The 23,254-nt window shown below is 33.2% G+C and overlaps 2 protein-coding genes and 2 long non-coding RNA genes across 9 annotated transcripts; 3 read left to right on the top strand and 1 right to left on the bottom strand.

Annotated features, from left to right (window-relative positions):
* Nucleotides 1-397: 397 nt before the first annotated feature.
* On the bottom strand, nt 398-5,217 carry LOC21393322 (plant UBX domain-containing protein 7). The gene is made up of 10 exons (XM_010090224.2): nt 4,997-5,217; nt 4,718-4,848; nt 4,510-4,626; nt 3,842-4,040; nt 3,340-3,417; nt 3,147-3,215; nt 2,430-2,573; nt 2,193-2,295; nt 1,367-1,650; nt 398-738 (listed from the first exon to the last, which is right to left on the bottom strand). Exons 1-10 carry the CDS (start codon nt 5,165-5,167, stop codon nt 574-576), a joined length of 1,461 nt encoding a protein of 486 aa, XP_010088526.1. The 5' UTR covers nt 5,168-5,217; the 3' UTR covers nt 398-573.
* A 3,759-nt stretch (nt 5,218-8,976) lies between these two features.
* LOC21393323 lies at nt 8,977-11,317 on the top strand. 2 transcript variants are annotated; one of them, XR_002903087.1, is made up of 3 exons: nt 8,977-9,781; nt 9,886-10,128; nt 10,968-11,317. It is a non-coding gene; the product is annotated as an uncharacterized LOC21393323 (long non-coding RNA). The 2 variants fall into 2 exon arrangements; XR_002903086.1 differs by having other exon boundaries at nt 8,977-9,314; nt 9,421-10,128; nt 10,968-11,316.
* Nucleotides 11,318-16,181: 4,864 nt separating this feature from the next.
* LOC21393324 lies at nt 16,182-20,027 on the top strand. Of its 5 annotated transcripts, none has more exons than XM_024172108.1 (5): nt 16,182-16,249; nt 17,508-17,601; nt 18,019-18,156; nt 18,627-19,000; nt 19,717-20,027. In XM_024172108.1, the coding sequence occupies exons 4-5, from the start codon at nt 18,644-18,646 to the stop codon at nt 19,744-19,746; spliced, it is 387 nt and encodes a 128-aa protein (XP_024027876.1). In that variant the 5' UTR covers nt 16,182-16,249; nt 17,508-17,601; nt 18,019-18,156; nt 18,627-18,643; the 3' UTR covers nt 19,747-20,027. The 5 variants fall into 5 exon arrangements, with proteins under 5 accessions (XP_024027876.1, XP_024027870.1, XP_024027888.1 ...); XM_024172102.1 differs by having other exon boundaries at nt 18,564-19,000; nt 19,717-20,026; XM_024172113.1 differs by having other exon boundaries at nt 16,191-16,249; nt 17,513-17,601; nt 18,564-19,000; nt 19,717-20,026.
* A 1,637-nt stretch (nt 20,028-21,664) lies between these two features.
* Nucleotides 21,665-23,038, top strand: LOC21393325. The gene is made up of 3 exons (XR_002903099.1): nt 21,665-21,793; nt 22,141-22,381; nt 22,979-23,038. It is a non-coding gene; the product is annotated as an uncharacterized LOC21393325 (long non-coding RNA).
* Nucleotides 23,039-23,254: the final 216 nt, after the last annotated feature.

The raw sequence follows: 23,254 nt of genomic DNA on the forward strand, positions 1-23,254 counted from the left end.
TTTATTTTATAAAAATACTTTTTTTTACTCAAAATAATTTGTAAAAATACTATTTACTACAATTTTTGAATCTTTGTATAATTTTGTAAAAATACTTTTTCTTTTTGCTCCGAATAGTTCGTAAAAATACTATTTACTACAATTTTTGAATCTTCGTATCTTTGTATGTTGTAGTGAAACAGGGCTCCGCCTGTCCAATGGCTTCTGCTGTCTAAGACGAAACTCATTTTATCAGTTTGGGGGCATTTTTTAAATTAGTCAATTAAACAGAATCAACTTTCATATAATGGATATGGAAAAAATAAATATCAAGCATGTGATGTGAGCAACAAGATTGAAGATAGTTTTTTGTACTACAATTGACAGGAAACGCTTTGGTAAAGAGAGACGCAACAAATAAACGTAAAATAACTGTGTATAATTAAGTAGTCGCCAGAGTAGTATGTACATAATCAACAATATAAATAAAGAGCGACTTTGAAGTGCCGAAGAGATGGTAAAAAGAAGCGACAATACAAAAAACCTTGTCGAAACCCAAATAGAAAAAGTTACAGTTCAATATTAAATGCCGCTTCACTCCCATGTAACCGAAATCATAGAGTTGGCAAGGCCAGACTCTTCAAAAGTCAACTGACTATCATAATCCAACGACTTTGAAGCTCCTGGTATAGCTTCTGTCAAGCGAAATGGCCTCGTCTCGCCTTCCGTTAGTTGAGAACAGCAGAATGACCATAGCAGCTGCAGAAACAAAGAATTTAAGGAATGACTTTCGTCAATTGCTATGTAAATGTCACTAGCAGCCTTGCAAATGGAGAATCCATTATGCAATTCCTTGTTACAAATATAAATGTCACTAGCAGCCTTGCAAATGGAGAATCCATTATGCAATTCCTTGTTACAAATACACGTAAACGCAGTTTTGCTCAATTCCATGAAGACAAAGCGTGGGAGAGGAAATCGAGAAAAGAAAAGATAACAGTGGCAGCGTGGTCATAGAACAGGAAAAAAATAAAAATAAAAGAAAATTACATTTTTTCTGTCAATATATACAGAAAAAAAATAATGAAATCCATAAACGTATACCCCAGAATGCACTTATAAGTTATAATGAGATGGTTCATGGAATGAGATATTGCTTCATCATTGAGATATTCCCGTGGACACTTTTCTCATCTTCTTGTATTGTTAAACATGCAAGTCATTATAATGCACCCAAAACGACCTCATAAGCCAAGTGGTAATTAATGACTATAAGACAATTTGTGAGCACTGAAGCATTCAGGGTTATTGGACACAGACCAATAGAAGCCCCCATAGTTGATAACAAAGAATGAGATGATAACAATTCTCCATAATCGATTTTTACCTGAATCGGATCAGTTCGCAAGAAATTCCTCTGCACCCTGCGGCCACCTGGAAGACGGATTCCAACCCTGCATAGAAGGGTCTTGTCACCCTTGGGTTCTTCAGGCAAAGGTGGATAACTAGGCTTCTTATCTTGGCATGTTATCTCCTCCTGGTTTGTAAGATTTTCATCCTCATCATCGGACCCCCATCCACTTGTGCCTTTTATACCTTCCATAGAGGCTGCAATTGCTTGCAACACTTCCTCGTCTTCTTCGCTAGTCTTATCTGCAACTACTGGGGCATCTGAAATCAAATCAGCAATTAAATTTTGGAAACAAGGAAAAAAGAAATAAAGTGAAAAGAAAACCTTTTTTTTTCCAGTTTAAGTCAAAAGTTGAGTTTCTAATGATCAAAGGGCAAGTGAGAGGGAATATATGGATGTTTATATGCAGGAACTAGAAACTATCACAGTCAAACGATCACTCTAGTAAAAAACCATAGGAAAGAAGCGGAATACATGGAAGAGCTTCACAATCACTAATGAGAAAAGCAAATTATCCAAAGGAAACAAGAAAATCACCAAACCACATCATGGGAACCAAGCATATTAACTGAAAACCCTATAAAATATCAACCAAATTTGAACTTTTTCTAATCTTACACAAACAAAAAGAACAACTTGCGTACACAGGGCATAAATGCTATCTGCATATGCAGTTATACAGTAATAGACTGATAATCATTTCAAATTAAGCCACTCTAACGCATGAAGGAGAGAGGTTTTCTTTATCAGTCTTGTATACAAGCAAGAAACTCAGCAGAAGAACCGAGAATAATTTCTATACCTTTAGTTTTCTGTGGCCGAGCGAAAGAACTTTCTCGGGGGCGTTTGTGCGACAATGTCACATGATGATCCCTTGGCCCACCCTCCATGAAAGGTAAGAGATCCTAAATTTCAATTGATGTATTGTCAGGTGAGTAAGGTAATACCAAGATCACAAGCTAAAACTTTTTTATGTAACATGTTATTCGGCCCACAAAAGGAAAGTTGTGATAAACTAAACATACACAAATCCACCTACCTCTAGCAAGCGTTCAGGTTCAACCATTCCATTCCATGAACGCATTTTTTGCCCAGTGATGGGATCAATGACAAGAACTACAGGAATAGAGTCCAACTTGTAATATGTGCATACTTTCTGGCCTTCAGTTGTATCATCATATACCTGTGTTCACAGGCCAATGCCAAATTGAGTTAGAAAGCATAAAATTAACTATTTTATTAGAAACCAAAAAACAATCGACCCTAAAATTCAATGGGAGCATCAGATGTCATCCAAATGACCCATAAAAAGCAGTAATGTATCTCTACAATTCCAGGCTACACATGATTCTTGAATGCAAATAAATGAATTAAAGTTTCTACATGTTCTTTCTTAATTGAAACTTATTTTCTGACATAAATAACCACAGAATGGCCATGCCTGGTATTGCCCTACTTATGAGCTACGAACCAGCTAAACATTAATGTTTCTAGATTCAATTATGCTTCATATGGGCCATAGTCAGATCAGGATATTGAAGCATATCAACAAATCTAAACATGTATGGTGTTTATTACATCCTCTAATTTTATAGCTCAAACTTTTAAACCGGACACTTTAATCAGGCATGGATCCCTAACTAACAAAAGAATGATACTAAAGCTACCATCAGAGAACACAGTATGCTGCTGGAAAAGATTAATATTTTGGGAAAAGCAAATCATACTGAAAATCGTACTGAAGTGGGCTGCCTACCTGCCAGAAGATAAAATTGGTACCGATTGTTTGAGAAACAGCTTCATTTGCCCATGTATCTCGATTAAGCTTCAGAAGATGATAAACGGAAAAAAAAAAAAAAAAATATATATATATATATATACATATATTACTCTCTGTCTAAAATAATAACTATGGAGCTATCACAAAACAGTGAAGACAAACATCCTACCATATGTGAGCTGAACTCCTTTGTAGACTGCAAGTTTATCAGGAGCCATTTGTCCTGAGCAGAGGCAGTATCCTTAGCCTGCAACACACATAGAGTTTCATGTAAATAGACCTAAGTAATTACTTACATAATTATTTTATACAATAAACAGCCTCATCAGTAATAGCAAGATTTAACTAATGTGCGGTAAGAAATTAAAATATGTTATGAAAATTGGAAGTACAAAGTGCAAACTCAAGTGAGAGGTATCTCACCATTCTAGCCATAGAAAAGGTATATGAGCACCTTCTCAGTCACAATTACAGGCTATTAAGCAAAGCCCCATAAATGATATATATTTATCTACTAGTCCATGTTCATTTGTCCTCTTAAATTATGCAGCAACCCAAAAGAAGATTCACACTAACTTAACTGAATAACAAGCATACCAACAATAACACATACACATACACAGAGTTTACGCATTATGCAGCAACAAACAAAACAATAATAACTCTGTTACCTTTTCAAATGGTCCGTGAAACATGAGATGAAAGGGAGGACGATATAATGAAGCAAGATTATCTCGCGAATTATCTGCTGTCGATGCAGCACCTTGATCTGATTCCCAGACCCCAGGACGTCTGATTTCCTCACCAAAATTACGAAAAGCAATTACTGAATTTGATTCATGTGATGGATATCCAAGCATCCTTGATGCCCTACATGAAAATAACACAGGATCATTTTAATTTAATAGGTACTGATAAATAGATTGCAAAACTGAATAAACGATAACAAAAAAGGTCATTAACATGCAAATTTCAAGATAAAGCGACCCAAGTTACGTAAGAAACACGACTAGAGTACAGGAATAACTAATGTGGAGCTCCCTAACAGCATAACTGAAGAAAGTAGCAGGCATATAATTTAGCAAACTGACTAAAAAAATCATCTTGTGCATCTAAGATACAAGACGGAAATATGACAAATAATGAACACTCCAATCGTATTAGAGCTAGATTCCAATGTTTGATTCGTTAAAAATCCAATAATACCTCACATAACAAAGAATAAACACTAGAGCAAAAAAACAATGAAATTATATAACCACTAGAGCAAAAAAAACAATGAAATTATCTTAAACAATAACAAGAAAAGACTATTCCAAAAGTGGGTAGAAACTCATACGCTTGAATCGATGGATCATCATAAAGAGCCTCCCTTATAACAGGCAAAGGAGCGCGAACTTCATCAACATCATCCAGTCCCAAATTCTCATTCCTATTCTCCCTTTCGGCTTCTTCACTGCATACAAACAAATCGAAAACAATAATGCATCTAAAAAAAAAAAAAAAACCAAAAATTTCACAAAAAATCAACAAAATTCGACACATACCGAGCAGCATTTTCAGCAAAAGCATCGAGATTTTCTCTCGGCGGAGAATGCGACGACGGTTCAACCACAGCCCCACCCTCACCCCCTACATAGAACAGCTGAATCGCATCCTCGAGCTTCCAACTCGTTGCCTGTTGCCACAATTTCAAGCCAAAATTCTCGTCAAAAGCAAGCAACCAAATTTCACGTCGCCGAGACCGATAAACGAAATCGCATCAATCGGAGAGACCAAAAAGAGGGAATCAATTAGGGAAATTCCACAGAAAGAGAAACGAGAACCTGCAAGAACTGCCTGGCGGTCTCGGCGGTTTGTCCGACGGCAATCTCCAGGAAGGAGGAGACCATGCTCTGCTGATCACTCGCGGACAACATTCCCTCCATAAGCGCCTTCTTCTTCTTATTGTTCTTCTGCTTCTCTCTTTCGAGTCTTCTTCTACCAGCTTTGCTCATTAACTTCAAATCTAGGGTTGGGTTTCCAGAGTCACTGTTGGGTACGGATTAGGAAAACCTTTTCTAGATTTTTTCAGGTAAAAAAAACAAAAAAGGAAAATTGTTTTTAGTTTTTTTTTAAAAAATTTTATATTGTTAGATTAAAAAAAAAAAAAAAAAAGGGGATAGAGACTGTGTGAATCTGAATTTGTGAAATAAATTTAAAAAGGTTTTGACTTCTAATTTACTCATTATTACCTCGTTTTGATTTTTCTCAAGTTTGGGCAACGTCTTTGATTTCTTTTGATTGAAAAACACAAGATGCCTACCTCGTTTTCCTTCCGTTAAAATTTGATTACTAATATTGAAAGTCACAACTTATTTATAGCCTTCTCTATTCGATTCCGACTAAAGTTATAATTTTGAACTCAATTGGGTGTCAATTGTAGTTAACTAGAGTTTAGAACCCGAACTTGTAGGAGTAAATTAGGTTACATATGCATCCATACTTTTTATCTAATTTTTACGGTATTTATTTAGTGTTTAACTAATCACGCTACATCATTTCATTATAAATATTAAAAGGTTAGTTAAAATAATTTAAATTTTTTACACGACATATAATATGATATGATTAATTAAATACTAATTAAAATGCTAAACTTAGACAAAAAATATGAGTCGCTACATAACATTTATCGCAGCATGTTTTAGCACTTTTTTTAAAAGCATCCGAGACCTATCAAAGAAGTGTAAAGTCTATTTTGCCATTAAGTACATCATATTTACAATAAACAATTGTGTGATGGGAGATTGAGAGAAATAAGTCTGATTAAAGGGCAATAAAAATAAATAAGCGAAAGTTTATAATTAGTTAGTAAATAGGTCTAATCGGTGTAAATTCATATTTACACTAAATTAACAATAAAAAAATGTCCCTGAGTAAAAAAGAAAAGAAAATCTTAAAATTTACTCCGGCTTGCTTTGGCTCTCTTTCTTCTGGACTCCAACTCTAGCGCTTTCTCTCTCTTTCACCGCGTCCAAAAATCTTGTGCCATTGGGCGAATCTCATGGTGATTTCATAGGGGTTGTTCTTTTGCCGTTTTTGAGTTAAATGATTTGAGTGTAGATTTTGAGTTGAGTTTGAGTTATAACTTGAGTTGAAGTTGTAACTTAAGTTTGTGTTTGGTTGTGTACATTTGAGTTATGGTTTGAGATAAAAATCTTTTTGAATTTGTGTTTGAGTTAGTCAAAACTTGAATTTATATTTAGATAGTATTTTAATAAAAACTCAATGATGATGGAAAATTTTAATAGGGTATATGGGTGGGGTTTTATTCGACTTTTCGTTGTCAACGTATAAAAAAAAATTATCTCAATCAGAATTAAAACGAAAACGTTATAGCATTTTTAAGAATAGAAAAAAATTGTTCATTAATTTGAGTTCGAATTTCTGAACTCGAGTTAAAGGAGAAACTTGAACTCAAGTTTTGGTCTCAAACTCGAGTTCAAACTTAAAAGAATATGAAATAAAATTGTAACTCGAGTTACTTTTTTGAGTTTTTGACTCAAGTTTTGGGTTGCCGAACAACCCCTTAGTATCACAGCGTGATTTTGGTACCCATATATTTCTATTCATTATAGAAAATCATAACTGAAATCATATTCTCTCTTCGCTTTATCTTACCTTTTTTTTTCTTTCTTACTTATCTTTTTATTCTTCTTCTAATTTCTTTAAAAAAAAAGGACACATACTCTTTTTTTTCCTTTCAGCATTTAGCTTTATTGATTGTGATTAGTCAATATTTATAGAACTAAAAAACTAATTATTATATCGACCACATACATTCAAAATCAATAATTCACCAACATAAGATATATAGTGTTTCTTCGGTAAATTTAGTATTTACAATGTAAGTTTAAAATTTACAAACAAACACAATCTGTATTATCATAGTAAATTATTGATTTATCGTATAAATTCAGAATTTACGAAAGAATATAAATCGTGTTTTGATAATAAATCTTGGTAAATTTAAGATTTACAAAAGAAACACAATCTGTGTTCTGATGGTAAATTATAGATTTATACGATAAATCTTATATTAACGAGCAAAATTAAAAAAAAATTATATTAATAAAGTGAATATAATCCGGTAACAAATTGAACCACATTGCATGACTTAAAAAAAATAAAGATAATAATCATACCTACATCGCTTACACGTTAAAAAAATTTTAATTCGCGGTCTCCGATGACAACGATCAATAGAAAAAATTGTCAACGCTGAGAGAGAGAATAACAATCCCACCGACAACAAATAAAGAGAAAAGAGAAAAGGAGATCGAAAGAGAAATATTAAAAAAGAATAAAAGAAAAAGAATAAAATTGGAAAATAAAAAAATGATAAGCATATGAAAGAAGGAAATAGCATAATTTAAATAGCAATAAAATTAATAGCATAATTTAAATAGCAATAAAATTAATAGAGAAGTTTTAAAGAGAGTTAGTAAATATGATTTTTTAGATAAATTATATTTATATAGTAATAAAATATCTAAAATGCCTTTGTTTGAATACCTAGCTTATCATTCTTTATATTTTAAGTCTCATTCACTTTGTGGATTTAAGTTTTTAATTTGAGTTGAGATGTGATAAAAAAAATTAAATGTGATATTTTTTAAAAAAATTTTACTATAAAAATCTAAAATTGAAAACTCGAATCGAAAATCTAAAATTAAAAACTCAAATCGGTAAAATGAACGAAACCTTTATCTTTCTCTCTTAAACTCCCCTTTCTCTTCTCTCTTCTCTATCCTCCCACGCTGGCACTAACGGAAAGAAAAAAAGTTAAATGTGATATTTTTTAAAAAAATTTATTGTAAAAATTTAAAATTAAAAATTTAAATTTAAAATTTAAAATTAAAAATTTAAATCGGTAAAATGAAGAAACTTTTTATCTTTCTCTCTTAAACTCTCCTTCCTCTCTCTCTCTCCTCAATCCTCCCACGCTGGCACTAACGGAAAGAAAAAAAAAAGTTGCAGAGAAGACTCTCTCTCTCTCCTCCCTGCTCTCTCACTCTCTCTCCTCAGGAAAAACCGAATAGCCTTCACCTTCACCATCCCTGTCATGAGCTCTTCGATGTCGATGTCTATAGAAACCGGCACACGCAGCCACACCAACGAGTTTCACCACCGGCGAAGTAGTTTTGCGCGTTGCGAGCTCCAGTCGACAATGAGAGAGCAAGAGAGCGAGAGAGAGGGAGAGAGGCACACAAGGAGAGGAGAGAGAAAAGCGTGCGAGAAGGGGAGAGAGAAAAGTGAAGGAGAAAAAAGGGAACACGTGGGAGAGAGAGAGGGGAACTTTTTCTATTTTTTAGGATTGGCTTTAAAATTTGATTTTTTTAGGATTTCAGAAATGAACTCAATTTAATTGTAATTATAAATAAGGCAAAACAAGAAAGATAAATACACTTTTTTAAGAATACGCTTACTAATTATTTTTTAAGGGTGTATTTGGTAATAGGGATGAATTGATGGAGGGATAAGTACGAAGAGATTGAGGTGTGAAAATTGAAGCCTAACCTTGGCTTAGTTTAATAGAGATTTTAAGAAGTTAAAATCATTTTTTTTAAAATTTAAAAATTATTTTTAAGTTGAAATTAAAAATTCTTAAATTTCATCAATTAAAATTTAATTATTCCCAAAATAACCCTGAACCTATCTTTCTGAAACTCTCTTCGTGCTCTCTTAAAACTCTCAACTTCAGCCTCTTCTCCTGAAACTCTCAGCCTCCTCTCGTGCTCTCTCGCCTCAGCCTTCGCTCTCTCAGTCAAAGCTCTCTCCCTCCGTTTATCTTTCTTCTCTCTCTCGGACTCCCTCTCTCCGTTTATCTCCTGCGATTGTCGGCGGCGGAGTCCCCAAAATCTATGTTCTCTCGGCGTTAGTGGTTTTGCTCGTGTTAGCTGTCGAAGAGGCATTTACCCGGCCAAGGAAGAAGAAAACCTCACTCAATCCTCTCTTTCCACCAAATTTCCAAATTTCCCCATGCATTCTTAGGTTCGTGGAAGGAAGATCGATACCTGATTTTGTGAAGACTGGGTAGTGGAAGGAAGATCAAAGGCACGTGAAGCGCTCTTCCTACGCCAAGCTCGCTTACCGAAAGAGGTTCGCATTTCTCTATTTCTGTCTGTTTTTCATTTATGAACACTTTTTCCCCAAATCTAATGGTGCCCGCTCGTTCATTTTGTCCCCTCTTGTGGTTTTTGGTCAGTTTATACTAAGCTTTCTAATTCCCATACGAACAAGGCACAAAAAAAGCCCTAAATTCCCTTCTGTCGAAGAGCCTTTTGTTTTTTCTCTTTTCTTGGATGGGTTTTTTTGTTCCTTAATGAGCCTCCTCAGCCCCTATGACACCTCTGCGCCGCTCAACCCTAATTGCCTTTCCAACACCACCTCGTCGCTGCCTCAAGAGCAGCGCCTTCTTTGGCCTCCCTTGGCGTCTGCAATCAAGTCCAGCATCGTCTGGGACAGCGTCTACTTCGTTCGAATCACGTAGTGCGGCTACGAGTACGAGCAGTCCTATGCCTTCTTGCCTCTGCTTCCCCTTTGCATCTCCTTCTTCTCGCGAACAGGTTCGCCCCCAAAGATTCGGACTTTCGATTTGTACCTAATTAGAAATTTCGTAATCTCTTCGTTTCATTCGACGTTGTGTTTTAATGGCGGATTTATGTTTCAGTTTTTGCTCCATTAGTTCCAGTTATAGGGAAAAAACAAAAAACATTATGAGGATTACGTTTGGAGACCCATTTTCTAAAAAATAAAATTAAGACACCCATTTTCGGAGGATGAGAGGGCGTTTGATTTTGAAGCATGGAGCACCAGGGACCTGAAGGCGTTTGACATTAAGCTAGCGTTTCTGAAGGAGCTAGGATCCATATCCGCCGAGCTCTTGACCGGTTTCAAGCCTCCAATGCCAAAGGTAACTGTCAGATTATGTGTGTGTGTGTGTGCGCGCGCGTGTTTTTTTGTTTTGTTTTTGGTTGCGGAGAAAACTGAAGAGAAAAGAAAGGAAAGGAAAATAATTGATTTTTGAGAAGAATCCCAAATGTTTATATTTTCATGTTATTTGCGATTGAGAAAGGCTCTTGCTTTGATTTGTATTTGGACTTGGCTTTGACGGCGAAACAATACAACTGCGTTTGTATAGTTTCAAATGTAAATTAGTTTTATAGGTTTTTATTTCTTACTTTTTTTATATTTTTTTAATTTTTCATATTGTGAAGAGTCTCGAGATTATCTTCCATGGAAAATGACAGCGTAATTAATTTGAGTACCTGAGAAAATACACCACTGGAACGTTTCTCTTTGATTGGTTTTGTCTTGAAGTTTTATTATTCCTTGTGTTTTTCTTGTTATGGTACTTGCATTTTCTTTGAAAATACCATTATTGTAGATGTTAGTAGGAATTTAACGAAAAAAATAGTGTTTGTGGGTATTTGGGAACAATTAGGATTTTGAAATGCTATCTGCTTACTATGGTTTGTCATTTATTTACTTGAAGAGGGTTTTCTTTACGTGTGTGTATGGATATATATGTTTGTATTTACGTGTGTGTGTATAGATATATATGTTTGTATTTATGTGTGTGTGTATTTACGTATGTGTGTGTGTAAGTTTTAGCTTTTCTATAAAATACTTTTTTGTTTCCTTTCTCTGCCTTCGAAAAAAAATTCCACGCCTTCAAATAATTATACTAGGTTGCTAACAATATACATTTGTTTACGTGTTTTGTTTGATTCTTCTGATCCATACATACAGAATCGAAAGAACTAATAAGAAGGCCAGAGTCCTATGGAATAGTATGGTGCTCTCATTGTTATGGTCTCTGTGGATAGAACGAAATGGCATAATTTTTTAAGAAAAGACGATGGGGCCAATTGATATTTTTGAGAAGGTAAAGTTCTATGCATTGCTATGGGATGCTTCAGGTTCCCGTTTACTTTGGTCATTTTGAATTGGAAAGATGTAATAGGGAATTGATTTGAGATACCGTTTATGTGTTTATCTTGCTCTTTTTATATGTTAGTCAGTTTTTCACACCTGGCCATTTTTGTTTCTTTTTGGTTTGAGGATACCTTTATCATCTGCCCTTGTTATTGAATTTTATCAATAAAGTTTTTATTATAAAAAAAAATAAGCACGTAAAAAAAATAGCAAAATGTGTCATAAAACAATACTTCATATATTTATTTCTTTTTGCTTAAACAATCAAATGCAGGTAAATAAATAAATGGCATAGCTTCACTCTAGCATGCTTCATTAATAATCCTATTATACCAATGGTATTTTGATTAGGAAATGATAATCCTAATCGAAGCTAGGCGGCTCCACCTAGCCTGATCCGAGGGCCTCACCCATCAATGTGTGAATTTGTTCATTTACGTAAGTGTGTGTGTGTGTATGGATATGAATATGTTTGAAATGTTCTTTATTTGTGGTCTTATAATTAATTAATATTTGGCTTAGCTCGTTTCTTTGCATGAAATTTCTCAACAAATTTATTATATTTTCTTGTAAATTTTTTAGAAGAACCTCACCAAAATTGATAATTATGGTATTTTGTTGCGTTATCAAGACTGCAACTGTCCCTGCCAAGCTTTGTAAGAGAGAGAGCACAAAACAATTCAACAACTCGAAGACTGCAATTGTCCCTGAGTAATTGTCACTAATACTTCTTTTAGTTGTAATTATATTGTGAATGAAGAAATAAAAAAAAAGGAGAATTAATTATCATAAATTTATTGTTAAAAAATTTAAAATCATATCCGGATGTTTTTTTTTTAAGTTAAACAAGTATTTCTAAATACTAAAAATAATTATATATATTTAAGTTTCATATCATGTCTATTTTGTTTATTTTACATACTCACAGCAATTCAATCTCAAAATTTATCAAACGCTATTACACTGATTTTAGAATCAGTACAGCTATTATAATTACAATTTATCAAGCATTCAGCTGTTTTTTGTAACAGCTGCTTCTTTCTTCAGTATAGTTAAAAGTAATTTTTTTAAAATTCACAGCACTACCAAACTAATCCCTTGTTTGGTTGGGTGAAAAGGTGGGGAGAGGGGGAAAGGGAGGGATTATAAATCCCCACCAAAATCAATGCTCCCATTGTAGGATCGATTTTGTTGAATAGAAGGGGAAAAAAGGGCTGAATTTCCTATAATGACCTTTATCAACTTACTAATTTTCCATAAAGTCCTTAGACATTTTAAACATCATTTATATATCTTTTTTCTTCTTTTGCTTATTTTTATCTTCTATTTTAAGGAAATGTTTACTTATCTGTAATCGGAGTGGACATCAATCAGAGTGGATAAGATTCAGAATGGGTAAGAATCGGAGTCAGAAATCAAAGTCAAAATAAACTGTTTACTTACGTTTCAGGAATCGGAATCAGAATCAATCCCAATCTTATTCATGCTTTTACTTACACTCAAAATCAGAATAAACTGTTATAAATTTATTTACCTACCATTTTAGTAGATTTTTGTGTGTTGAACTTTAAAAAAAATTGTATATTATGCTAACTATCTTAATATTAGAATAATTAACTAGTAATTATATTTTTTTAATCACACCTAATTAATCATCTAAGTTATTTTTCTCAATAAATTTTAACTCAATTTCAAGAAAAGAATATGATGATGAAATAAAAAAAGAACAAAATAACTAAGGGCATGTTCTTTTGTCTAAAAAACTCAAAAAAAGACAACTCAAGTTTCAACTTTATTCAAGTTCACGTTCTTTTAAGTTTCGACTTTATTTAATTTTACTCAACTTTATTCAAGTTCTAACTTTAACTCAAGTTATAACTCAAATTTAACTCAAAAACTACACTCAAGTTACACTAAAAAAAAACAACCCCTAAGTTTTAAGTCATAAACTTTCAAAAAGAAGTTCCAAGTCATAAATCGAAAAATATATCCTAAGCATAATTCAAAGTATCAACATAATTTAAGTAAATTGATAATTGACTAATCTAACACTTAAACCCCATGACTAAGAATTTTGAGGATGTATCCCTTCTTGAGTTGATCCGGAATGTTGTAGAATATATGTAGCAAATCATGCTTTGTTGCTAAAATATTGGTGGCATCATATACTTGATCATCATCTAAGTCATCAATTTTCAGCATTTCTTGATACAAGTTGGCTTGTAATCCAGCTAAATCCTTGTCAGCAGTGGAAAGCACATCAATGAAACCATCTAATTTGAGTACCATTGCTGCCACAGATTTAGCCATCAACCCAATGTTGGAGCACATATTCTCAAATATCTTGTCTTTATTTTTACCTTTGGTCTTTTTCTTGCGAGTGGAAACGCTTGGAGAGCTTTCAGATGGTTGGCCCTGTTGAACACTTGGTTGCTGATTGTAGTACATATCATTTTTCATGAAATTCTCTTCAAAGGCATTCATATTTGAGTCAACACCCAAATTTACATTCATGGTATCTTGTTGGCGAACCTCTTCCTCATCATCATCATCTGCATTTTCAATACCAATGCATGTAGCTCGATCACGTCCATAAATTTCACCCAAAGTGTAATAATGAGGAAAAGATTTTCCATATAAACCAGCTGTTAAACAAGTTAAATAACATTTGTTAATTCACAAAATAATAACCAAATAACAACCATAGTATAATCTCCTTTCTCACATAGAAACTCGCATAATCTTCTAAACGTTTCTCTATCCATTCTTAATTGTGTCACACACTTGATATCACTCTCGTAAACCAAATCATACAAGTGACCTAATTGTTGATAAACCCTTATAACCATCTTTGGACTTCGTATCCTTCGTTCATAATAAATAGAAACATAGGTACACATAGCAGCATACACAACCATAATCATTTGTAACATCATAACTATCTCTTTTATCACTACAACCACTCTCTTCTTTCGTACTAAAAGTCTAGATATGATTATTTTATATTATTAACATATAAAATTAGATTTAGTATTACATTGTATATTATAAAAATGAACAACAATAGGCATAACATAAGAATCAAATTATAAGAAAAAAAGAAAAAAAACTAGAGTACTAGAATCACGTGAAATAAAGAGGGATAAAAATTATTGATAGTTTCAGTTTTCTAATCTTATAGTAAAAATTCTTAAAATAAAACAGATATAAGAGTTTAAAGAAATAAAGAGGGATAAAAAATTAAATTAAAATAAGGAAAAAAGCTGAAAAGCTAGAAGAGGACACACGCACCCGCACATGGAAAGGAATAGAAAAACCTTAACAGCAAAACTAGATAAACTAAAGCATTATCAACGTGTTCAACACAAAAAAAAAAAAGCAAAATGAAAATAAAAATAAAGGATGATTTATGGCCTAACCGACAGAAGAGGGGAAGAGGGGATGGTAAATGGCTGAGAGAGAAAGGGGGAAATAAACCCTAGAGAGTTAAATAAAGGAGAGAAATTAAGGGTAAATTTACATTTAATATCAGGATTGGGAGTGACAATCTGGTATGGGTGAGGGAGTGTCAATCCCATTTCTCCACCTCAAATTAGTGTGGGACCCACACATTCTCACTCCCATTTTATGATATAAATGGGTAAGTAAACATAAATTGATTCTGAATCTTAATTCCTATTCCTTACTCCTGATAAGTAAACATGCTATAAGTGTAGTGCATATAGATATGTATGTATTTTTAATATAAATATTTTTTATTTACTTTTTTCATGAATTGAATATATAGTAATCTAGTTCTTTTGGCATAAGTATTCAATCATAACAGTGTTTAATATGATATATAAATATATATTGAAAACAATATATAAATATATCTTTTATATATAAAACCAAAATTTGTATAATAGTATACTAAAAGAGCACATAATATGAATACAAATTTAACAAAAGGTTAGTATTGTAATTTTATCAATAAAAGAAATCATTTTCTTCTCATTCCATCTAATACCAAACCTTTCATTAATCCATGATTATTAGGAGTTAAACCTTTCATTAATATTGTAAACAGAACTAGATAGGAAGAGTACTTTCATCAATTATACAGTACAATTAAGAGGGTTCAATAAACCATTTGAAACAATTATTAAGTGTAAATTGACACAAGAGTAAAATTTTAGGGTTATTTATGAAACTAGTCCGAATAAATATACATTGTGTGAGACGTACGTTTTGCTTTTATCAAATACCTCTCATGTTTCTATTTGAAACGTCTCATAAGAACAATGAACTGTTAATCGCGGCACCTTAACTTATTAAATTGCCTTTAAAAGGAAGATAAAAAATATGCATAAATATAATTTTTTTTAATGAAACTTAGGCCACGTTTGCGGATTCGAGTTTTTAATTTGAGCTGAGATGTAATATTTTTTAAGAGCTTTTTATTGTAGCAGAAAAAGTTAGATGTGACATTTTTTGAGAGCTTTTTACTGTAGAAATCTAAAACTGAAAACTCAAATCGGTGAAATGAACGAGGCCTTATTAACTTGTTAAATTTTAGTGAGCAATTTTTGGTGATTGCTTATATTTTATTTTTGATTAGCAAGATAAAAAATATGCATAACATAATCAAATGACCTTTACCAATTGCAGTATAACAAGCTATAACTCGACCGTTTTGCCATCAAAGTTTCTCAATGTACTAATTGTTATGTATCAAAATTATACTTAACAGTTTATATATACGTATTTGAATTATATAATCGAAAGTTGTTAACTTCTTGTCGTTCTCGTCAACAGGCCTTTGTTGTCATATGTGGAAACGACAACGAAAATCTCATCGTTCGAGGGGATGTTAAGACGACAATGGCAACCTCGTCGTCGTGCGAAAGGATGCGGGGGTGACAGATCTGGCCCTATGAGGTGGCTTTTACAAGGTCTTAAACGACATTAAATGCTGACCGTCGGATAATGACCTCATCATCTTGGACGCTTCTTTTATGGACTAGGGGCTAGGGCTAATCTAATATTCTTTCTTCTCGCGTCTTCTTCTAATTTCTCTGTTCTGCTAATTATCCAGAAGCTAAACCCTAGCCAAGGTAAGACCTTTGAAGCTCCTCTTCTATTCTTTTTTTCTTACTGCTTGTTTTTGATGGCATAATTCTAGGGTTTATTGCCGCTTTTGAAGGATTCAATTAATTCATTTATTCTCTGGATTTTCCTGCGTTTATATGTATTCATATGTCTGTATACGATTTATATAATTTGGTTTTTTTATTTTGGTAAAATTTCATGAATTTTAGTTTAAAATTAGTATATTTTGTATTATCTTTATGTTGTAAAGAGGTTGTCCTAAGAGAGTTGACTGTAAACTTTGGTTATCTTATAAGAAAAAAAAAAAAAAAACTTGGGTCGAAAAAACAAAGCTAATAGATTATCCGTGATAGATTGTTAATGACTTCTTCTCAAAACTCAATTTTTTTCTCTTTTGCAGAGCGCCCTATTTAATTAAGGCTTATTGTTTGTTCCATTTGTGGTATGCACATAATAACTGAAGGATTTGAGCAAAATAACTTTGTGAGGCATGACAGAAAATTAGGAAAATTTTCTTTTATTAGGAATTTGTTTTATTCGGATGTTTGGTTTATAGATTTAGAATCATGATTCAAAATCATTCTCAATTTACGTGTATTTTTGTGAGAAAAAATACTGTAATAAACTACGAATCATGATTCGAATCAGTGTACGAATCCACCAACCAAACAACCCAAGGTTTACTTTGACCTAGGATCCAATTTTTTCACATATTGTTTAATTTTTAACAGTGTTTAGAGTTGTTTTTGTTTTTCACATTTTTTGAGAAAAAAAATAAAAACGAGAGAGAAACGGCATTTGGCACAAATAATGATAAAAAAACAGAAATGAAAACGATTTTTTGGTTTATTGTAAAATGAGAGATAAATGAAAAACGACTTTTAGAGTCCGTTTAGTTCGCTGATTCGAGTTTTTAATTTGAATTGAGATGTGATTTTATATGAGAACTTTTCACTATAGTAAAAAAGTTAGATGTGACTATTTTTGAGAATTTTTTACAGTAGCAAAACTCGATCGGTGAAATGAATAGGGCCTTGGTCATTTTTTATTTTTTGTTTCTATTTTCTCCTCTCTCGAGTAGAAAGAGAGAGATGGACATTAATGAATTTTTTTATATTAAAAATAATCTCTTAATAAAATTATTAAACGCATTTTTAAAAATAATTTCTGTCTGAGATTGAAAACATTTTTATTTTTATTTTCATACAAAAAAATAAAATTATTTTAAAACGAATTCTAAACGTACCTTTTGTTTCATTTTAGTTCAGTTATTTGTGTGTGCGCGCGCGTACGAGAAGAGCTGAAGAGTGATCGCACGGTCTTTTAGGTTCACGGTGAAAAGCGTGGTACTTAAAAGGTATGGCTGTACTCTTTATTGCTCATTTATCAATCTTATTTTTTCTTAACATGTCTGTTTATTTCAAACATTATTGCTTGGAAAGTTGTCCAATAAAATATGAAAGTTTGCTAGTAGCTTTGCAGCTTCTGATTCAATTACAACTCAACCTAATCTGTCTTATTGTGTATACAGCCGAGATTCACCATGGATTAAAACCTGTGTTATTGTGAATTAAAGGAAAAATAGAGAACGATAAAAACGTAATTGTTTTTCCTGTTACTGCACTGTCCTTACTTTATCATGGTTCCAGTGCTTGTTTAATGGAATTAACTCTAATTAAAAGTATATGAAACTGGCTTCTTTTTTTTTTTTGGCAATTTACCTCGTCGAAGAATTTTAATGTGGTATTAATTATGAATGTATTGGCCGCTACAGAAATGAAGAGATAGAAGAAATAGTCTTGAGGGTGCCTCCCAAGTCTCTAAAATATGTCGTCATGAAATCCACCGCCGCCGCCCTTTGTCTCTGTTTATCTTGCCGTTTTCAGTCCCCATTTCAATGGGTTTAAATTTTGTAAGGTTTTTTTTATAATTATTGTATTTTTTAGTTTAAAATTTATGAGTTTTTTATTATTTGAATTGTATATAATTATAGATTATAAATCTTGAAGTTTGATTTATAAATTTTTTATTAGTCCTACTAGAGAAACTCCATTTACATAAAATAGGTTTTTTTTTTTAAAATAGCCATTTTATTTTAAACCCCCCAAAACATTCACGTATCCCTTGAAGAAAAAAAGCAACAAATTTCTGTTCTGATCAGTATATTTAATACTTCTGTTCATGGGCAAAAATAAATAAATGAATAAAAAAAATAAAAAAAAATAGAACTTTTCGTTGTTATCGTCGTTTTAAGATCTATTCGTCGTTTTTCCGAATTACTTCTATTTACTCTCCCTTTTTTTTTTTTTTTCTGAGAAGAACTCTTAGGAGCAAATAAAACAACTCGAAATACTAAAATCCAAACCCTCGAAACTGAATCAGAGAGAGAGAGAGAGAGAATGTTGAAGTTCCTGTCGAGAGTGAAGATCGAGTTCAACGCATTGGATCCACGCACAGCGTCGTGCATGGAGTTCTTGGCACAGTGCAACGCTCGCAAGGCGAAGGAGTCGAACCCGGCCTGTCAGGTCCTCGTCAAGCGCCGGACCGATGACGAGCCGCCCAAGATCGCCGTCACCTTCGTCAACGGAGTCGAGGAAGTCTTCGACGCCACGTCCACGCCTGCGCAGAGCATAAGGACCATGATTCTCCAAAAGGGTGAGTCCCTCGAGACCGAGCAGATGTTCCGCGAGGCCGGCGAGCCCTGGCCCGTCATCATTCCTGAGGAGGAGCTCCACCAGCCGGCACCGGGAACAAAGGTTAGTATTTTTCCTCTGTTTATTTTCCCTCTTGGGCTTCTTTTTTTTATGTTTTTTTTTTTTTAAGAATTTGGATTGCTCTGCCAATTTACATTGCCTTAGTGTTGTTTAAGCACGGATATGGAGTTTATTTTTTTACATTAATTATGCTTATTCATAATTTGATAAGTCTTGGCCCATTTCTTGCCATTTTATGGATTTCAAATCATGATTTAGATAGAACTGCATGACATCTAAGTTCTTGTTAGAGCCGTCTGTGTGTTTTGTCTTATGGTTTATCAGTGCACATGATATTTGGAATTTTGTGGCAAAAAAGTTGAATTTGAATTTTTGTGAGAGAAAAGACTAGCAAAAGAACTTGTGAAAGGAACATGGTAGTAGTGAGTTGAGTTTTCTGCTTCAGAATGTGTTAGTAGCGTGCTCTAGAACTGGTTGGATATGTTTGATATCCACACTCAATATTCTTTGAATTCTATGTTAATTTGTGTAGATAACAATTATGGTACTACTTTGCGCGTGATATTGACATGAAAATAATTGAAATTTTTGGCTGAAGAGCACGGCCTAAATTCGCTGTGTAGACTTCGATATTGCTTCTCATAGATTATCTTTAAAGCATCAGGAATAACTAATTCATGTTGCTTTTGATTATGCTCACAAAGAGTTACAATATTAGATTCATTTCTCAGTCTGTCATTGTGACCTTTCTTTTACAGCCAAGGAAAGCAGAAGAGAAGAAGCAATAACCGTATTTTTTAGATTGTAAGGGCGGTATTTTTGAGATTGTAAGGGCACAAGTCTGCTGTATTTCAATGGACTTGTATCATTGTGGTGAGGTTTTCTATATGCAGGAAAATATTCGAATGGTGCTTTGTATTTTGATGCTCGTAATTTTCACTTTGGATGAAGATTTTATTTGTAGCTAGAATTTTTTTTTTTTCCCAGTTTGATATCATGATTTTGTAGCGTGAATAACAAAAAGGAAAAACATATTACATATGTAATATTTTCTCGACATGGAAGATATATTAGTGTTTCAAAAAGGCGTTCATCTTCAACATTAGTGAGTGGGCGCACTACTAAATTTTTCAAAATAACATTATTTATGACGACATGTGATCACAAATAGTTTATTATTTACGACGACAGATGTCGCAAAATAAATTTAATTTATTTTTTTCCCCGAGCAAAAGGGATTATTTTGGCGGGTGGTAAAATTTTTTTGTGACGACATTAATGTGTCGTCGCAAAAAGTGATTTTGTATTCCCTTGCAAATTGTGGTATGCTATGATCAGTAATCCGTCATTTATAAAAAAGCAACTCCATTTCAGTATAGAGAACAACAAATATTCGTCCCCTATAACATTATGTTTCAGCTGCATTTATCAAGAACTATCAACAGAGGAAATCTTCACTGGTCAGTACAAATATCTTGGTGGAAAATTGGGCACTAGTGTTGAAGGTTTTTTAAAATTATTGGAAGGTATCTTTTGGTGGTGTTGAAGGTTTAACTTATTGGAAGAAGCATCTTAAAATTGGGCCACTAGTGTGCATTCATTCGCCTCTAGCATTTTGGAAAAATAACGAGTTGTTAATGCAAACTAGAGATGGTTGAATTGTGTCATAGACTTTGTTTATTTCACCGATTTGAGTTTTCAGTTTTAAGTTTTTACAGTTAAAAACTCAGAAAATATCGCATTTAATTTTTTTTGTTATAGTTAAAAGTTTTCAGAAAATGTCACATCTCAGTGCAAATTAAAAACTCGAATCCGCGAAGTGAACGAGACTCAACCTTCATATCCAAAAGTGTATGGAGCTTTCCATTCCAAGATCGGTATTGCCAAGCTCAACTCGTGCCTTTTCATGTTTGAAGAGTTTAGTTTCGGTGAAAATAGGAAATATGCTTAGCACGGAAGTCTATTTCAACAGGCTATTTTCTACAGCATTTTGCTTTTCTTTTCTTTAATAAATTGTGAATAATCCTGTTTATTTTTTAAAATTATATTAGAAGCACATCATTTAACCAATAAAAAGAGAGAGAGAGAGCAAATTGATGAGTTAGTACACTGGCGAGTTAGAAAGTATAATTTTACTAGTCACCAGTCATGTTGAAGTGTAGTAAAATAAAAAGGGTAATTGGCATTAGAGGTTTTTAAATTTTTTTAATAACTGACAGTTTAGTTTTTTATTTTTCAATTTTGGCAAATCACCCCTAAACTCTTTAAATAGGAGCAATTAAGTCTTTTTCGTTTATTTTTGTTAGTTTTTGGACGGAATGGCTCAGTTTGGTATTGATTTTTGAAGGGTAAAAGTAATTTTTTAAGCTGTCACAACAGTCAATAGTGTTTGATAAAATGCATAAAAGTTGATTTTAGAAGAATCTAAGGCTAATTTAAATCTAAAATCAGAATCAACTGAAGGCCAGCTTCTCATTTTGGCTTGCGCGGGAATCTGAGGAGCCCAATTAATGAAAGTTTTCTATTACCCAATAATACTCCAAGTGAAATCTAATATTCACCGACTTACCAAAAATGTTTCAGACTCGCCAAGATCTCTCTCTCCGTTCTCTGCACCCTCTCCGTTCTCTCTCTCTTCTCTCTCTCCGTTCTCTCGGTGTCCCTCTCTGATTGTCGCCGGTCTCTCTCTTCTTTCTCCATGTTCTCTCGGTCTCCCTGTCTGTGCTCGTTTCCGATCTCCTCTACACGATTGTTGGATTGCCGGTGTCTCTGTTCTGTCGGTATCCTCCGGTTGTCGCCAGTATGTACCTCATCAAATCAAGACCTATCACCTCTGTAAGTAATCGATTGATCTTCGTTTCTCTGGATTTGGTTCTGTTTTGTCTATTTTGTCAAAGCTTACTATTTTAGCACCGTTTGATCACAACATTTGAAATAGTTATCAGTGTATACTTTTAAAACATTTGAATTTCTCCACTTTTGTTTGCTTAAAAATTAGGTTTTGTGTTCTCTGGCTTGATGGATTTTGAGAAAAAATCTTTTTTTTTCCCTTTGCTCTGTATTTATTCGGTTGTAAATGGGGATGAATTTCGTAAGAAATGCTTTAAGAGGTTTACTCTCAGTTAGATCTTCACATTTCTTTCATTTTGATCACCAAAGTTTTCAATCAATCACTTGTACAGGCGGTTGAGGGATCAAGGATGCGGGGAGCGAGTAAGATCATTGGCATTGACAAAAACGTGAAGAAAAAGGGAAAAAGGAGAAGCATTTAGAATGACCGATTTCATAAATCATGTTGATGAGTCTGATAAATCTGTTTCACAGCTAATTAAAGATTTGACTGGTGGAGTAGGTGTGGATTATTGCTTCGAGTGCACAGGCGTCCCCAACTTCACCAAAGAAGCCCTTGAAGCCACTAAATTAGTATGCTTACACCTCTATCTATCTTTTTTCATATTTGTTATTACTAATGATAACAACCAAAAAAAAAAAAAACATTTTGCAAGTTTCTTCTTATCTGTGATATTTTCTTCTAGTCAGGGCAAAGGAAAAGCAATAGCAATTGGATTGTCAAATGTAACAACCTTGCAAATCAGTCATCTTGCACTTCTGTGTGGCAGAACCTTGAAATGTTCCATTTTTAGAGTGCTCAAAACTAAAATAAATCTTCCCATTGTGATTGAAAAATACAAAACTAAGGCGAATTACCAACAATATTTTTTCAACCCCATAAAATTTCCTTCATTAGCTCCTATTTGATGGAACATATATGCTTGTTATTAGAAATTATTTAGAAAGTATGATGACAATCAACTATTTATAGAAAGCACACCTAGTTCATGGAATAATTTATCATGTATGTCACTTTTTTGTGCATATAACAGATGAATCTGCCTTTGTGTCTCAAATGCATGTGATTTGAAATGCGTTTTGAGAATCCATCAAAACAGATGAGGATTTTGAAACCCTTTTTGGTTTTTTTGTTTTTGTTTGTTTGTTTTTTTGGTTGATTCCGGGCAGGAAATTCAGCTTGATGAACTTTTGACTCATGAAGTTCAACTGTCAGATATTGGTAGAGCATTTCAACTGATGTAGCAGGAAGATTGTCTAAAGGTTCTTATAAAGATTTAGTTTTAAATTGGCTACTACATAAATATTATGTAATGATTAAGAATGGTCATCTTTTGTTTGCCTCAAAAAGATGTCATTTCCAACTTTTATCAAAGTTCGATTGAGTGAGCGAACAATCTCATATATATATATATATATATAGAGGCTACAAACACACGGAATAAG

This window comes from Morus notabilis, unplaced genomic scaffold (assembly GCF_000414095.1).
Source record: "Morus notabilis unplaced genomic scaffold, ASM41409v2 Scaffold1049, whole genome shotgun sequence".
Lineage (NCBI taxonomy): Eukaryota > Viridiplantae > Streptophyta > Magnoliopsida > Rosales > Moraceae > Morus > Morus notabilis.

Excerpts from the sequence above, each read along its gene's own strand:
- LOC21393322 (XM_010090224.2), bottom strand. The coding sequence starts at position 5,167 with ATGAGCAAAGCTGGTAGAAGAAGACTCGAAAGAGAGAAGCAGAAGAAC. Across the intron at positions 4,041-4,509 it reads GATGATCCATCGATTCAAGC|GGCATCAAGGATGCTTGGAT; the intron begins GTATGAGTTTCT and ends ATTTTCATGTAG. Across the intron at positions 3,418-3,841 it reads TTCACGGACCATTTGAAAAG|GCTAAGGATACTGCCTCTGC; the intron begins GTAACAGAGTTA and ends TGTGTGTTGCAG.
- LOC21393324 (XM_024172108.1), top strand. The coding sequence starts at position 18,644 with ATGTTGAAGTTCCTGTCGAGAGTGAAGATCGAGTTCAACGCATTGGAT. Across the intron at positions 19,001-19,716 it reads AGCCGGCACCGGGAACAAAG|CCAAGGAAAGCAGAAGAGAA; the intron begins GTTAGTATTTTT and ends TTTCTTTTACAG.